The sequence below is a fragment of the Elephantulus edwardii genome, unplaced genomic scaffold, assembly GCF_000299155.1.
Source record: "Elephantulus edwardii isolate Elephantulus edwardi_28Jun2011 unplaced genomic scaffold, EleEdw1.0 scaffold00032, whole genome shotgun sequence".
In the NCBI taxonomy this organism is placed as follows: Eukaryota; Metazoa; Chordata; class Mammalia; order Macroscelidea; family Macroscelididae; genus Elephantulus; species Elephantulus edwardii.
This window is the reverse complement of record NW_006399782.1, coordinates 8,112,713-8,128,630: the sequence shown is the minus strand read 5'-3', so window position 1 is coordinate 8,128,630 and position 15,918 is coordinate 8,112,713. Positions and strand designations below refer to the sequence as shown.

General features: G+C 39.7%; 1 protein-coding gene across 1 annotated transcript in view; it reads left to right on the top strand.

Moving 5' to 3' along the window:
- The window catches only part of DIRC2 (disrupted in renal carcinoma 2), a 107,920-nt gene extending 92,378 nt beyond the window's left edge, over nucleotides 1-15,542 (top strand). Inside the window, exons 8-9 of the mRNA XM_006884232.1 lie at nucleotides 7,060-7,242; nucleotides 14,866-15,542. Coding sequence (XP_006884294.1) covers nucleotides 7,060-7,242; nucleotides 14,866-14,981 — 299 coding nt within the window. The 3' untranslated portion in view covers nucleotides 14,982-15,542. The remainder of the gene's footprint in view (nucleotides 1-7,059; nucleotides 7,243-14,865) is intronic.
- The last annotated feature ends 376 nt before the right edge of the window (nucleotides 15,543-15,918 follow it).

Here is a 15,918-nt window from a genome sequence, read left to right as displayed (position 1 = left end):
GATAGTCTTGAGGTTTTTCAGTCAGGGCCACTGTGTTACCAAACTCTACATTTCTGACACATTTCATGTCTCATTATTTTTTTGTTGTTGTTAAATGCTTAATAAAACTGAGCAAAATTAAGTATCTCCCACCACCTCCACACTGTCAGTCTTCTTCTCATGATCTCTTTATCACTGCATTGTTGTTCCTCCTTCTTTCTATTGTTATCATAAAATTATTCTGTTATATGCAGTTTATGATTATTTGTATTTGTTTCATTTTATTTGACCAGTCACAAAGAGTAGGAAGGATTATTTCTAAACATATTTCCTGAAAACAGCTAGTTAGATCAGGGTTTTCTGAATTTTCCCTCAGTCCCTGAGTGTTCTACTTCCTGGTACTTAACACTTGATTTGTCCTGTTATTTGTTTCAATCTCTTTTGTTTTAAACTCCTGGGTTTATTTGTGGTGGAGTGAATAATCATCTCTGCTCTGGTCACTAGTGACTGACCAGTAAATTATTATAAAGTGATTTGGAGATAGAATCCTCTATAAAAGCTCTCCCTAATAGTTCATCCCTGGATTGTCAGTTGCACCACTGGTGGGCTAGGTGTCCAAGTGAATATATTGTTGGCTTTTTGTGGTCAGTGGCAGCAAATGTACCATGTTAGGGCTGTGTTTTGTTTTGGGTTTTTTTTTAATCACATGAGAATTACTTGATTCTTTAAAAGATATTTATTGTGACTATCAGATGCTTGTAGAGAGTCAGGGGAAAGGGGAATATCCTTAATGAGATGAACCGATGACTGCCACAGGAGTCTCAAGCAGAAGAGCAGTTGTGAGGATGGCACAGGGCAGGGCAGGTGTGCTTTGTTGTGCACAGGGTGTGAATGATTTGGCACACGGCTGACAACACCTAACAGCATCGTCAGATGTTTCCTGTCATTGCTTCAATGAGCAGGGCGGGGGGTGGGGGCTCCCTTTATCCTTTTGTTTTCTTGTATTTTCATGTCTTGTTTTTTGTTCAAAGAGAATATTTTGTGATTCTGTTAAAAGACAGATGTAATGGAGTGGGGGAGTGGAGGTTCATTAGAGAAGCTCTGTTAGCAAACAGTGAATACTGGGGTTGTTTTGTTGTTGTTCTTACCCCTCTGACATTGTCAGGGCCTCCTGATGATTGCATTTAGTCATGATACAGTCTAGTAATTTATTAACTTCTGTGAGTCTGTGGCTAATACTTAACAGGCGAGGATAACTCCTTTACTCTCTGAAGTTGGTTTTGTATTTATAGGTTCCAACTCATAGCAACCCTGTGTGTAAGCAAACCCAACAGAGGCCGGTCCCTTGCCTCCTCCCAGCTGTCGCTGTGGTTGAACCCACTATGGCCGCCTCTGTGTAATAAGTGCATCTCATTGAGGAGCTTTCTCTTTGTTAACAATCTACCAACTGTGATAGCTTTTCTCCAGGAACGAGCCCCTCCTGGTAAGATGTCCAAAGTTCATGAGATGAAGCCTCAGCAGCTCACCTCTAAAAAGGATCTTAGCTGTACATCTTCAGAGAAAGAGATGTTTGTTCTTTTGGCTTGTAGCAAGAAGCTGCGCTGCAATCCCAAGGACACACCTTTGAGTCCACCAGCTGTTCTGTGGGAGAAGGATGGGCAGTCTCCTCCCATGCGATTAACTGCCTCTGAAAACCTGCCAGAGGGTCAGCTATGAGTCCGTTCCAACTCGACAGTACACAGCATAAACAACATATTTTCCACCAACACCATAACTCAAAGGTCTTCAGTCTTTCTTATCCATTGTCCAGCTTTCATATACAGATGTTGTTGTGTACCACAGAGTTGGAACCAACCTATAGCTGACCCTCCAGCAGGTTTTCAGAGGCAGTTAATCACATAGGAGTTTGCCCATCCTTCTCCTTTGGAGCAGCTGGTGGCCTCAAACCACGTGTCTTTGGGATTGCAGTGCAGCTTCCTGCCACTGGCCACGAGAGCTCCCTGTAGACATATGAGGTGACTGAAGATACCATGGCTTAGATCAGGTGTATCTTACACCTCAGAGTGGCATCTTTGTCTCTTAGGATTTTGAAGAGACCTTTTCCACCAGATTTGTCCATTGTAATATGACGTTAAATTTCTTGACTGCCGTTTCCATGGGCATTGACTGTGGATCCAAGTAAAAGCAAAACCTTGGCAACTTGAGTCTTTTCTCTATTATTATGATGTCACTTATTTGTCCAATGGTGAGGATTTTGTGTCAAGATATACTCCATACAGTAGACTGAAGTCTATGGTCTTCATCCATAACGTTCTTTCCACTTTCAGTGAGCAAGTGTTACTGAAGAGTCTTCCTCTACTTTTGTCTCCTTCATATAAAACAGCTTCTTAGATTATTTATTAGCATTCCTCCCTGATTACCATCTGTTCTTGATCATGTGCTGCCTCTGGAAATATTTGCATGTTGACCAGTTCTTTTTGGTAGAGGGACTCTGAATTCCTCTCACCTTTCTTTGTTGCTTCCTGTATTGTCTAGGTGCTTACCCATAAATTGGTAATTTGAATTTTCAATTTGAGACACGCCAAGTGTGTTCTTCCCTTTGGGTTCTGTAATTCCAGGTCTCTGCACATTTCCTTCCACTTTGTCTTCTAAAGCCAACCTTTGAACTCTGCTGTTCAACTCTTTTACTTCATCATTTCTATTGTTCACTTTAGCTGTCCTGCATTAAGAGCATATTTCAGAGTCTCTTGTGATTTCTATTTTAACCTTTTCTTTTTCTTCTCCCTTTTCAATGACCTGGTGGTATAGTCTCTAAAGAATTGTTAACCTTTCTCAGGCAGTTTGAATCCACCAGTAGCTCTTTGGGAGAAAGATGGGAATTCTCCTCCTGTGCCATTTACAGTCTCAGAAAACCACTGGAAGGTCAGGTATGAGTCCTTTTTCACTCAACAGCAATTAATTTTTCATTTTCTTCACATGTTGAAATCTTTGATGTCATCCCACAACTCTTGTGGACTTCAGACGTTAGCATTCAGTACATCAGATCTCTTTGAGATGGTCTTCTGAACTCAGGTGGAATATACTCAGGGTTGTCCTTTGACTCTTGTGGCCTTATTTTCATATTCTTCACTTTCATCCTCAACTTGCATGTCATCTTTGATTCCACAGTGAGCCCTGGCTTTGTCCTGATGATATGGAGCTTCTCTGTCATCTCATCTCTTTCCACAGATGTAGTCCATTTGATTTCTGTGTTCCATTTAGTGAAGTCTCTATGTATATCTGACATTTACGTTGTTTAAAAAATAGGCATTTTTAATAATAAATTATTGGTCTTGCAAAATTCTGTCTTATGATCTCAGGCATAATGTTTGTTACCAGGGCTATACTTTCTAAATACTGAACCTTCTTTATTTCCAGTTTTTTCTTATCAATTATCAGTAATTATCAAAACATGTTGATTGCATGATTCATCCATTTTGGATCCCAGAGTTTGGCAAAAATGCTCAATTTCTTTATCTTTAGCGTTAGTGGTTGGTACATTCATTTAAATAGTAATAGTATTAACTGGTCGTCTTTGTAGGTGTCTGGGTAATATCCTATCACTGACCACATAGCACTTCAGGACAAATCCTGAAATGTTCTTTTTGACAATAAATGTGACACCATGCCTCTTAAATTTGTCTTTCCTGCCATAATAAACAATATAATTATCTAATTCACAATGGCCATTACCAGTTGACTTAAGCTCATGAAAGCTTAGTGACGCAGTTTTTATGTGTTCCATTTCATTTTTTACACCCTCCAGTTTTCCTTGATTCATATTTTGTATTCTCCATGTTCTGATTATTAATGGATATTTGCAGCTGTTTCTTCTCATACTGAGTTGTGCCATATAGGCAGATAGTCCTGATGACTGTCCTCTAATCACATCATTAAAGTCAGCACATCATTGAAGTCAGCTGTTCTTTGAGGAAACAACTCTTCTACAGTTGTATTTTGAGTGCCGCTCAACCTCAGGGGTCCATTTTCTTTCTGCAAGACTCTGTTTAACTCATGTTGTTGTTGTTATTGTTATGTGCTGTCAAGTCGCATAGCGACCCTATGTACAACAGCCCTAAACTCTGCTCTGTCCTGTGCCAATCGCACTGTCTCTGACACCCCCATCCCGATTACCCCAGTCACTGAATCAATCCACCTCATAGAGGTCTTCCCCTTCTGCGCCGTCCCTCCACCACCCTCCCAAGCATGATGTCCCTCTCCAAGGACCGGTCTCTCCTCACAACATGTCCAAAGTATGTTAGATGGAGCCTCAGAATCCTTGCCTCCAAGCAGCCACCCGGTTTAACCCTTTTCAGGACAAATCTGTTTGTTTTCCTAGCAGTCCATGGTACACTCAGTACTGTTCTCCAACACCACAGCTCAAAGGCATCAATTCTCCTATCCTCCTTGGTCATTGTCCAACTCTCTGATGCATAACAAGTGATTGCATCATTGATCTAACTCATATTCATGAAATTTTCATTGGCCAGTTTTTTAGAAGTCATCAGATCCTTCTCCCTACTGTGTTAGTTGGAAAACTCCAGAGAAATCTTTCCTCTGTGGGTGACCCTGCTAGGATTTCAAGTGCTGATGGCACAGCTTCCACAGCACAGAGACATACCAGTCCCCACACGGGCTGATGAACTGACGTGCGACTGATAGCTTTCTGAATGACCCATGTAAGATTTCTTCCTTTTCATAATTATTTTTAATAAAAACATTTTCCTTATAATCTTAAACTCATATTGCATTTCACTCATAATTAGCAGAAGGAATTGGTTCAGCAGTGACTCACAACTCCCATCATTATATCAGGCCTTAAGGAATGTGTTTTAGCTTCCTAAACAGGGTGTCATTTTTATCTGGCTGGTTTTGTTTTCATTTTCAAATTAAGATGGTGGCAATAATAAAGTCCTTTGAAGTGGGATTCATTTACTTAGGTATTTTAGGATCGTTATTTAACAGATTTCACGACAGAATGGAGTTCATAGGGGGTCATAACAAGTTTCTGTAACTCTTAAATATAATTTTTTTAGAAGGGGTCATGGTACTAGGGATATTGTAGCTAATGTTAGATATAGAGATATATATATCTCTATATCTCTATCTCTGTATTTATATCTATATCTGTATCTGTATCTATATCTATATCTGTATCTATATCTGTATCTATATCTGTATCTATATCTATATCTATCTATATAATCTCCATACTCTAGTACCACAACCCCTTCTAAACCCAGCCTGCAGTTGCAGTTCTGGCAGTTCTCTGTTGATGTGCTGTTCCAGTCATTTTTTTATAATCTTCAGCAGAATCTTGCTTGCATATGATATCAATGATATTGTTCGATAACTTCCACACTCTGTTGAATCACCTTTCTTTGGAATGGGAACAAATACAGGTCTTTTCCAGTCAGCTGGCCAAGTGGTTGTTCTCCAGATTTCTTGACACAATTTGGTGAGCACATCTAGGGCAGCATCTGTTAGTTGAAATAAGTCAATTGGTATGCCATCTATTCTTGGGGCCTTATTTTTTGCCACTTTTTTCAAAGCAGCTTGAACTTCTTCCTTCATCACTGTAGGGTCTTGCTCATATGTTGTTTCATTAAATTCTTCTGCATCCGCCAATTCCTTTTGGTACAATGGCTCTATATGCTCTTTCCATCCTCTTTTAATACTTTCTGGATCATTCCATATTCTGCCCAAATCATCCATAATTATTGCAACTCAAGGTTTGAATTTGTTCTTCAGTTCCTTGACCTTAAGAAATGCCGAGCGAGATTAGCCCATTTGAAGAGATCGAGATTGTTAACAGCTTTATTTGCTTGGCTCCACAATCAGCACTCTTGGCACCAGCAGCCAGAAAATTAAAAGACTTATTGAGATGGGGAAAGCCTGCTGTTAGGGACCTCTCTAAAGTACTGAAGAGCAGTGATGTCAGTCTGGAGACTGCGGTGTGCCTGATGCATGGTCGGTACAATCACTTGCTATGCATCAGAGAGCTGAGCAATGACTAGGGATAATAGAAAGACAGTTGATACCTTTGAGCTTTGGTGTTGGAGAAGAGTATTGAATATACCATGGACTGCTAAGAAAATGAACATGTTCATCCTAAAGAGGGTGAAACCAGGCTGCTGCTTGGAGGAAAGGATTCTGAAGCTTTGTCTGACATTCTTTGGACATGTTGCAAGGAGGGACCAGGCCTTGGAGAGGGATGTCATGCTTTGGAGGGTAGAGGGACAGCGCAGGATAGGAAGACCCTCTGTGAGGTGGATTATTTAGTCACTGGGGTAATAGGGGTAGGTGTGTCAGAGACAGTGAGATTGGCACAGGATAGAGCAAAGGTTAAGGCTGTGGTACATAGGGTCGCTATGAGTTGCAGGGGATTCGAGAGCACATAACTATGTGTGTGTGTGTGTGTGTGTGTGTGTGTGTATATAAAATATAACTCTTAATTATATAATTTGTTAGTTTTAAAACTATTAATAGAAAACTCACTTCAAAATTGATGACTAATTCTAAGATTTTTTTTTTCCAGAAATTACATACTGAATAATATTTGGGTTGTATTTGAGAGATATATTAACTCATTTCTTTAAAATTATGGCATTTTCCGTAACATTTAATATCTTCGATATATTTTGAGATGTGTATTTTTTTTTTCTTTTTGAGAGGCCTTACATTTCAAATAAAGGGCTATAGTTTATCCTCTGTGTTCCAGGTCTGTGACTAATGGGGAATGAATTCTTTTAATTATACTTAACTGATAAGATTATTTTTGTCTTTTGGCACAATCTATGGAAAAGATAAAGCAGATAAGCTGGTAATCACCCAGCAACAAAACATTTGTCTACTGACTCCAAGCGGTCTGAGCAAAGAAAAGAGCTGACACATGTGTGCTGCTCTGTCGGACTTTACCAGCTACCATGGAAAAAGAATGAAATGCCACATTTGATACCTGTGAAAGAAAGCACCCAGAAGATTCTCTGCTGTGACTCACTGCTGCTACTGTGAACTAAAATGTTTGTGTTTTTATTTTAGTGACATTGTACGCCTCCTGTATTCTCCTGGGAGTGTTCTTGAATAGCAGTGTACCTATATTTTTTGAGCTTTTTGTGGAAACCGTCTACCCAGTTCCAGAAGGAATTACTTGTGGAGTTGTCACTTTTTTAAGTAATATGTTCATGGGAGTACTTCTGTTTTTTCTCACATTTTATCATACAGGTAAGAATATGATTTTTTTTTTCTTTTACTACCTAAATATGTTTTAAGAAAGGTTTGTGACACTGATGTCTGCAAGTTTATGTAGCACATTCTCAATAAGGTAAATTCCTTTACTTGAGCCTTCCTGTGCCAGTAAGAGGAAATATCCCCGTTTGTGTTTCTTGAAGTACTTTTAAGCTGATCTAATCCATACTCACTCTCAGAATTTCAGATTTAATTAACTTGGGATGCACCCAGCCACCCAAGTAATTCTAATGTGCAGCCACTGCTGAGCTTGGTTGATAAGTTTTTTAAAAAAAAAAAAATCCTTAGAATCTTTTGTCTTAACATAGAGTGGAAATTACCTTCAGGTATTTATATGTAGTGCCAAACCTTAGGATGGGATGGGAGAAGATGACCCAAGAGGAGTATAGAGTGGATAGTTTATACTTAAGCACTTTCTATGTAATAACATTGGAGGACAGTGAATTAATTCTAAAGAGGGAGGAACAACTCAGAAAAGGAGGTGAGAATGGTTGCACAACTCAAAAAATGTAATCAGTGTCACTGCATGGTATATTTAGAAACTTTTGAATTTGTGTACGTTTTGCTGTGTTTATTCTCAACAAGACAACAATAGCAACTTTCTGTAATAGTAAAATTCAAACGGAAAGAACTGAAAAAAAAATTCAGTCCTCGAGTTTCAGTATTAAAGGATTCTATGGGGGTAAAAATTGAACACAGCAAACATTGAAAGAAGATGAAAGGAATACATCGGGTCACTGTGCCAAAAAGAACTGGTCAAAGTTTTATTGTTTCCTGAGGGAGCATGTTATCAAGAATCAATGATATTGAAGGAAGAAGTTATATTGAAACCACTGGCAAAAAAACCCACACAAAACTTCAGGGTTGCGAAAATACCACTTGAGCTATTTCAATAAAAGGGTCCGGTGCTAGCCACAACTAAGAAGCCGGGTTTCAACTTAGTTAATTATAAGTGACTGCATAGGGCTAGGAAGTGGCCACGTATGGCTAGTGGCCGTAGCAAAAAGTTTGGAGGACAGCTGCCTGGCCAGCAAACTACAGGCAATCCATTTGCATGCCTGTTCCAAAGAAAGATGACCCAAAGGAATGCAGAAATTCTAGAACCATATTATTGATAATCACAGAATTTTTCTAAAGATAATATTAAAAACAAGCATGGACATTGGCTGAAAGCAGAGAATACCAGAAAGATGCTTACGTGTGTTTTACTGACTGTATAAAGACGTCTGACTGTGTGGATCATAGTAAATTGTGGATCACATAGCAAGGAATGTGAATTCCAGAATACTTAGTTATGTTCAGGCAGAACCAGATCTTCCACCAAAAGGCGATCATTTGAACAGAACAAGGGGATGCTTTTTGGTTAAATATTAGAAAACTTGGGCATCACAGTTGTATCTTTTTGCCACATTTATCAATCTGTGCTGAACAATAACAACAAAAATCTGAGAAGCTGTACTATATGAAGGTGAACATGGCATCAAGATAAGAATACTCCAACAACGCTTGTTTGAAAGTGGAGACAATTTGAAGCACTTACTCATGAAGATGAGAGACTACATACAGCCTCCAGTATGGATTATATGTCAAAGTAAAACACAGTCCTCACATTTGGACCAGTCGCCAGGCCCTTCATTGCCATAGAGTTGGAACCAACCCAGAGCATGATCCTTCCACAGATTTCCAAAGCTGTAAATCACACCAGAGATCACCCAACTTTCTCCATGGAGCACCTAGTGGATACAAACCAGTAGAGAAGTACAGCGTTTGTGTTAGTGGTGCAGCCGTCTGAGGGGTGTGCCCCTGGGGCTCCCTGCAAGTCAGAGGAAATCTTCAAAAATTTCAGTCTTCACCCTGTTACTATGATGTTGGTACCCCAGTCAACACTGGAGAAATAGCAGTCAAGAAACCAGAGGACGCTTTGCTGAAAAAGAACTTTTTAGAATGTTTAGAAATGAAGATGCCACTTCCAAGTGCATCTTTGAAGACTAAGGTGAATCTTAACCAAAGCACAGTGGATCTGATCTCTTCAGATGCATAAAAAAGCTGCACGGTGAATAGGGAAGGCCAGAGAAGAGTCAGTATCTTTGAATCATGTTGTTGGTGAAGAATATACTGTGATCTTTTAGGAAAACAAACAAATCTACCCTGGAAGAAGTACAGCCAGGCTGCTCCTTTGAAGCAAGGATGGTGACATTCTGTGTCATGTCTGTTGAACTTATTGGTAGGAGGGATGGCTGAGGGACAGTGCCCTGGAGAGAGGGGCAGCAGGAAAGAGGAAGACCTGTGATATGGATTGATCCAGAGGCTGAACCTACAGTGGGCTCAAACTAGCAACACTTCCAGGCCAGCCCAGAGCAGACAGCATTCCATTCTGTAGCATAAGCGGGCTCTGTGAGTCAGATTGACTTGATAGTACAAGAAGTTTACTTCGAGTTTTAAACTTTCAAACCAAAGTTTAGATCCAATTTTATTCCATCATCTTAATATATAATTACCACCTTTTTTGATCATTGTTCTCTTTACTATTATTCTTCAGATACCAGTAAGTTTGAATACTTTGTAAAATTCAAGTGCAGAAATGGGATAACCCGGAAGCCTAATTATTTATAAGAAACTTTCCAACAGGTTTATATTTTAAATAATAACCATCTAACCTCCTGGACTTCTTCAAAGCTGATGAACAGAATCTGCCCTGTACACTCTTGGCTAGCCCTTTTGCCTAATGGCAAGAAAGTATTAGAATGATGTATTAATTCATTCCTTAATAGGCTCTGGTGGCCTAGTGGCAAGAAACTGCTCTGCAGTCCCAAAGACACACAGTTCGAGGCCACCAGCTGCTCAGCGGGAGAAGGGATGGGCAGTCTCGTCCTGTGCAAGTAACTGCCTCTGAAAACCCACCGGAGGGTCATCTATAGGTCGCTCCAACTCTATGGTTCACAACAACAATATAATAACAAAGTAGATTTTTTTCTGTCAGTAATGAAAATAACATAGGTTTCACCTTTGTTACATTTGATCAGAGTTACACTGATCCTGTGGAGCAGCATCCATTCCCACTCTCTCTTTTTTGTTGTCCTCCTGCAGGAGTGTGGTTCCATTAGGGGGAGGTGTTATCTCAGCGTATGTTAGAGGAAGACTTTTACCTCCAATTAGTTTAGAGACCCGAGGGTTTTTTGTTGTTTTGGTTTTGTTGTTGTTTTTTTAAATAGACTCGTCGAACAAACATGTCATATTTAATCCACTTCAGTTGTGTCACAAATTGTGTCTTCGGTTTCAGTTGAAATGAAGAGGTTTCTGCCTCTCTTCTGCCCAGTAAGGCATCTTGTGCCCCTGGGGTGATAGAAACAATGTTCCAGTTGGCGGGCATAGATTTACTAAGTGGGCCATGCAGCCTAGTAGATGCCTCTTGTTTTCATATCTACTGGGCATTGATCTTTCTCCTCCCAGTATTACAGACCACAACAGTCGATGCCAGTTAATTTTATTCCCCAGTATATCCCTTACATATGATCTCTTGGCATCTAATCCACTTGTGTAAAAGGAGGAAAGACATCAATAAGGATACTCAGCTGTCTTAGTCATCTACTGCTGCTATAACAAAAACACCACAAGTCGGTGTCTTTAACAATCAGAACATAAAGTTCCTAAGCTGTAAGAGGTGACAGCTGTAAGAAGTTTTCAGCATCTGTGGGTCTCCCATTCCTTGAAGATGTCTGTATGTCTTGGCATCAGTTTTCCCCTTGGACTAGGAGGTTCTCAGCACAGGGATCAGATCTGAGAGATGAAATAAGACAACGTGATGGTAAGATCTACTTAGTAGCTAAGGCGGAAGGTAGGGACAGGGCTTTAAAATACAACCATGGTGTCACCTGGCTTCTTGCTTTGAGTCAGAATCAAGATAATATTCTTATCCATCATTTTTGCTAACTCATTGAAGAACGTAGAGGTTGCTTTGGGAGGATGGCAGCTGGACCCAAAGAAGCACTAGAGAAGCCTAAACCTGGTATCGTTGAACACAAAGATGAGGAGCAAAGTATAATCGCACTGCCTGAAGAAGCGCTTGAGAGGATGGCCATAATCCTCATTAGATCAGTCCCAACAAGGCATCACGGCAGAGAGCCCAGTTCACTGAATTAAATGTGGCCTGCACCACAAACCGGCCCAGAGAGTGCCCAGCCCCCAGGGCGGTATCTCTGTAGAGCCAGCAGGAGTCCAGGCAGAGATGATGGAGGCTTATCTTAGACAGTGGCATCACATTTCCTCTAGAGAAAAACCAAGGGAAAGAAAGTTAGAAAGCTGTAGTATATTTATTTATTTTTTAAAATTTTATATTGGTTTGCATGCAAAGTTCATGTACATTGTTTCGTACTATTCTTCATTCACATTGTGTTTCATTCAATCATTTCATTAATTATGTGTTATAAAATCAGTCACCATTAAACCATGCCCATCATTACCCTGTCTTTGCAGATCCCCAGCAGATACTTCCCGTGTCTTTTACTACCACCCCCACCACCAAATTGTGGGACCCTGTGATTTCCCCCCTGCCCACCCTTACCCCTCCTTTCTTCCCACCTTCAGACCTAGTTATCCTTCTGTTTTTATAATAATGGTTCTATGCCGTATTTCTGGAAGGAGGAGTGGCATCCACTTGCCTCCGGAAACCCTATGAACCTGGAGAGAGGATGAAAGGCACCCAAGCGTCGAGGACTTTCCTTCATAGGGTCGCTATAAGTCGCCTGTGACTCGACGGCACTTAACAACAACAACATGCAGTATTTATCCTTATGAGACTGAGTTAGTTCACTCAGCATAATGCTCTCCAGTCTCTCCCAACTTATGTAGTAATTTTTGAAATCTTTGCTCCTGAATGCCATGTTGGACTAACTTTAAGGATAAAAATGATGTTGTTGTTGTCATTGTGTGCCATTGAGTCAGAAGTGACTTGTAGCTGACCTTACAGTGCTTTAAATTACATGGGAGGAATTTGCCCATCTTTATCCCATGGAGCAGCTAGTGGATTTAAACTATATGTCTGATTGGCAGCATAACTCCTTATTCACTAGGTCACTAGAATGCCCTTAAAAAGGATGTTGTTGTCATTGTTATGTGCAGTCGAGTTGCTTGCAACTCATAGTGACCCTATGTACCACAGCTCTGAACCCTGCTCTATCCTGAGCCAACCTCATCGTCTCTGACACACCTACCCTATTACTCCAGTCACTGAATCAATCCATCTCATCGAGGGTCTTCCTCTCCTTTGCTGTCCCTCCATCCTCCCAAGCATGACATTCCTCTCCAAGGACCTCCTTGCAACATGTCCAAAGTGAGATGAAACTTTAGATAAGAATAAGGAAACTTTGTGGATCGAGATGGTAGGTTCAGTTTCCTTTGAAGTCATTTGCTGGTTCTTGGGGCACCTAAGCTATGTTTTATGTTCATGGGTTTCAGATGAAAACATGTAGTGGTTTCCTTGCCTTTGACCTTTTGCTTTTTTAAAAGACAAATAGGTTTAAAGAGCACATGCAGTTGATGGAGCCAAATTAATTTACTGAGAGGTACTTTTGGCTTTTCAGGGGGAGGCGCACAGTGGAAGCACGTCAATAAACCTTGACAGTGAAGAGCTATTAGGCATTATTGTTAAAGGCTCTATCTGAACCCAGATAGAATAATTTTATAACTTTGATAAAATAAAAAGCCTGCTTTGGCAATACTTGACAAATTCCTTGGTGTAAGGACAAAAGAGATAAGTTTATTATTACTACATGTGTTTTTTAGCTCCTGTAAAATACAATCCTTGAGATTTTGAACATGTCATTGTTGTAGATTGTTTTGTCAAGTACCATACCTTCTATTATACATTGCTGAAAATTCTACCTCAAAGTCAGAATGCTCCTTTTCATTCTTTTAGTATGCTGTTGTCTATGTTTCCTAGGGTTGTTGGGGTTTTTTCCCCCCCTCACTTTTTCCACCACTGCTTTCTGCCTGTTAAAATTATCAGTAGCAATCCAGGGGTTATGTGGTTAATACAAAAGCAGAAAATGCCTGGGTTGTCATTTCAAGAATACCAGAATAAAGACAGGATCCCAGAGATGACAGCCTTTCTGAGTGTTTAGATTATGTTCAACCTACAGAGAACAGACTTTGCATGAAAATACCATTGAAATATAAGTCTTTGTGGCATGCTATAGAATAGCATGTCTGATTTTAAATGTAGAAGAAATTGAGAAGTGGGGAGGCTGTTTTCATGAGCTTATTTCAAGAAGAAAAAAAGATCTATTTCAGCACCTTTCCTTACTGGTAGGGTTTCTGATTTCCATTCCTGAGCATAAATTGCTCTTTTAGCCACATGAATTATGGATTACACTAAGGCAGCAATGTGGAAATCTTTGGGATGATTTTTCAAGATTAAGGCAATATTAATATTCTGTAGGAGTACAAAGGTAAAATATAAACCTAAAATAGCCCCCCCACACACACACACACAAAAGATGGTACCAGGGAATTGTTTGCCTTGTTTATTTGTTGTTTTTTTAATTGAAACTACTAAGTGGATAATAAAACTCTAGAAATTGTCCAGCCCCCTCCAAGCTCTTTATGCCAAAGAGTTGCTCACTTCTGCACTCACAGCCTCAAGGTGACTGGTGGAGAGGTTTGTGGCAGAGGGGCTGAATAGATACTTGGCTTGAGTGTCCTTGAGTTTGAGGACTGTCCTGTAGATTTTTGTAGGAGCATTTTCTTCGGGTTTGTTTTTGTTTTTTTTTTTCCTTATATATATAGCATCAAATTTTTAGGTGCACTATTTAGTGATGTCAGATACATTAACTATGTTGTGCAACCACCACCTATAATCGTTGCCAGATTTCCCATCACCATGTCCATTCACTCACAGTGAAGCAGCCTGTTCTTGATAACATTGACTCTAACAGCAGCGGAATTGCTGGTTTAGATTATTCTTGTGGGTATTCCATTAATTGGCATCATGTATAATCGCTTATGCTGGTCAAAGGAGAAAAAAAAATTAGATAATAAATCAAAATAGCCAGTGTGTTACCTGGGAGTAGAATTAGATTTTTTTTGTTTTCATTTTCTTGTCTGTGTATTTTCTAATCTGTTTCACAGCGATTAACACTTGGTATTTTTGCTGAGTATTATTCCTCTTCAAAGATAGAAAAGCATTGTCTCAAAACTGAGTTGATTCTTCTTTGGCGCTTCTCTCTGTCAGATTTCTCAACAGGACTAAGAGTGATGATGATAGAGGACGCTTAAAAAATAATTAACCAACTAGCATTTAAAGGTGGTCGATTTTCCTCCCCCTTTGGTTAGATTTATTTTGTCACCAAAGTCAAGGTGGATTAAATTGACGAAATGTTATTAGCAACACTGATTAAAAATATTCCACATGAAAGCTCTCTAATATATTACATGCATCGCTTGGCCTCTGGGCTGTCACTGTTTATTGAAAGCTGGTCTCTGGGCCTTCTTGGATGCATTCATTATAAGTGCGTCTGAATGCAGAGCAGTGACTCCCAGTAAACAGGTGGTGTTCAGCTGGTGTTATGAGAATGTTTAAAACGGCATGTTTTTGTCTTACAGAATTGTCTTGGTTCAACTGGTGCCTTCCCGGGTCGTGTTTGCTCAGTCTTCTCCTCATTCTGTGCTTCAGGGAATCCTATGACAGACTCTATCTTGATGTGGTTGTCTCAGTGTAATGGAACAGACTTGAAGGAGTTTAAAAAGAGACGAAATCAATACTGCATACTGCACATTTGCTTGGAATTGCACATCTAACAGGAAAAAAAAAGGAGAAAAGAAAACTTCATTCCGAGGTTTTGTTAGACGACAGATTATCATATTAATTTAACTACTGCTAGGTAATGCCGCAGGACTTAAGTGGTAATTAAAGACTTTTTAAAAACGATGTAAACGGCATAACTATGCCTGCTACTTGGATTGGAAGTGTGATGTCTTACACATAAAACACTACCTAAATAATTTCCTCCACATTTTTGTGTCAGTGCTAAACTACTGATCGATATTAATTGTAATTATGCAAAAAAAAAATTTAAAGGGTGTCTATGATATAACGATAACTCCTTCCCCAAGTCACATATCAGAATAGGAAGCTATGCCACTAACTTCTTAAAGAAAGAAATTCAAACTCTGTATCAGATTTTAACTATAAAATAGCCAAGGGGCGTGTAGATAATAGACATTAGCCACATGTACACTACATTTTTTTCTAATAAAGCCATTTCTTATATGACTCCTTATTTGTAATCAGGTCAGAAACCCTTGGCATCTGTACTGTGGTGACCACGTGCTTTCTGGTGACTTCAGAGCACACACCTTGTATCTCCATCTCCAGTGACCCGTGTTTCTGTGAAAGACAGTTGCGTCTGTTGCGCCCTTAAATACTTATGGTAAGGGTGAAGAAATGTTTAATGTAGTTGCATTAAATATTGTATGAGAAAAAATTTAATTCCGTTCTGATTTAGCACGTTCTTAAAAGTTAAATGACTATAATCACACGGGACGTGCCGTGTCTTCAGCCTGCATGTGTGGTGGCCCAGGATGTAAAAATCTAGCACTAACTGGTCCTGACCAGGATTCGATTGTATTAAATGGCCCTGGTTTGAAAGTAGGGAT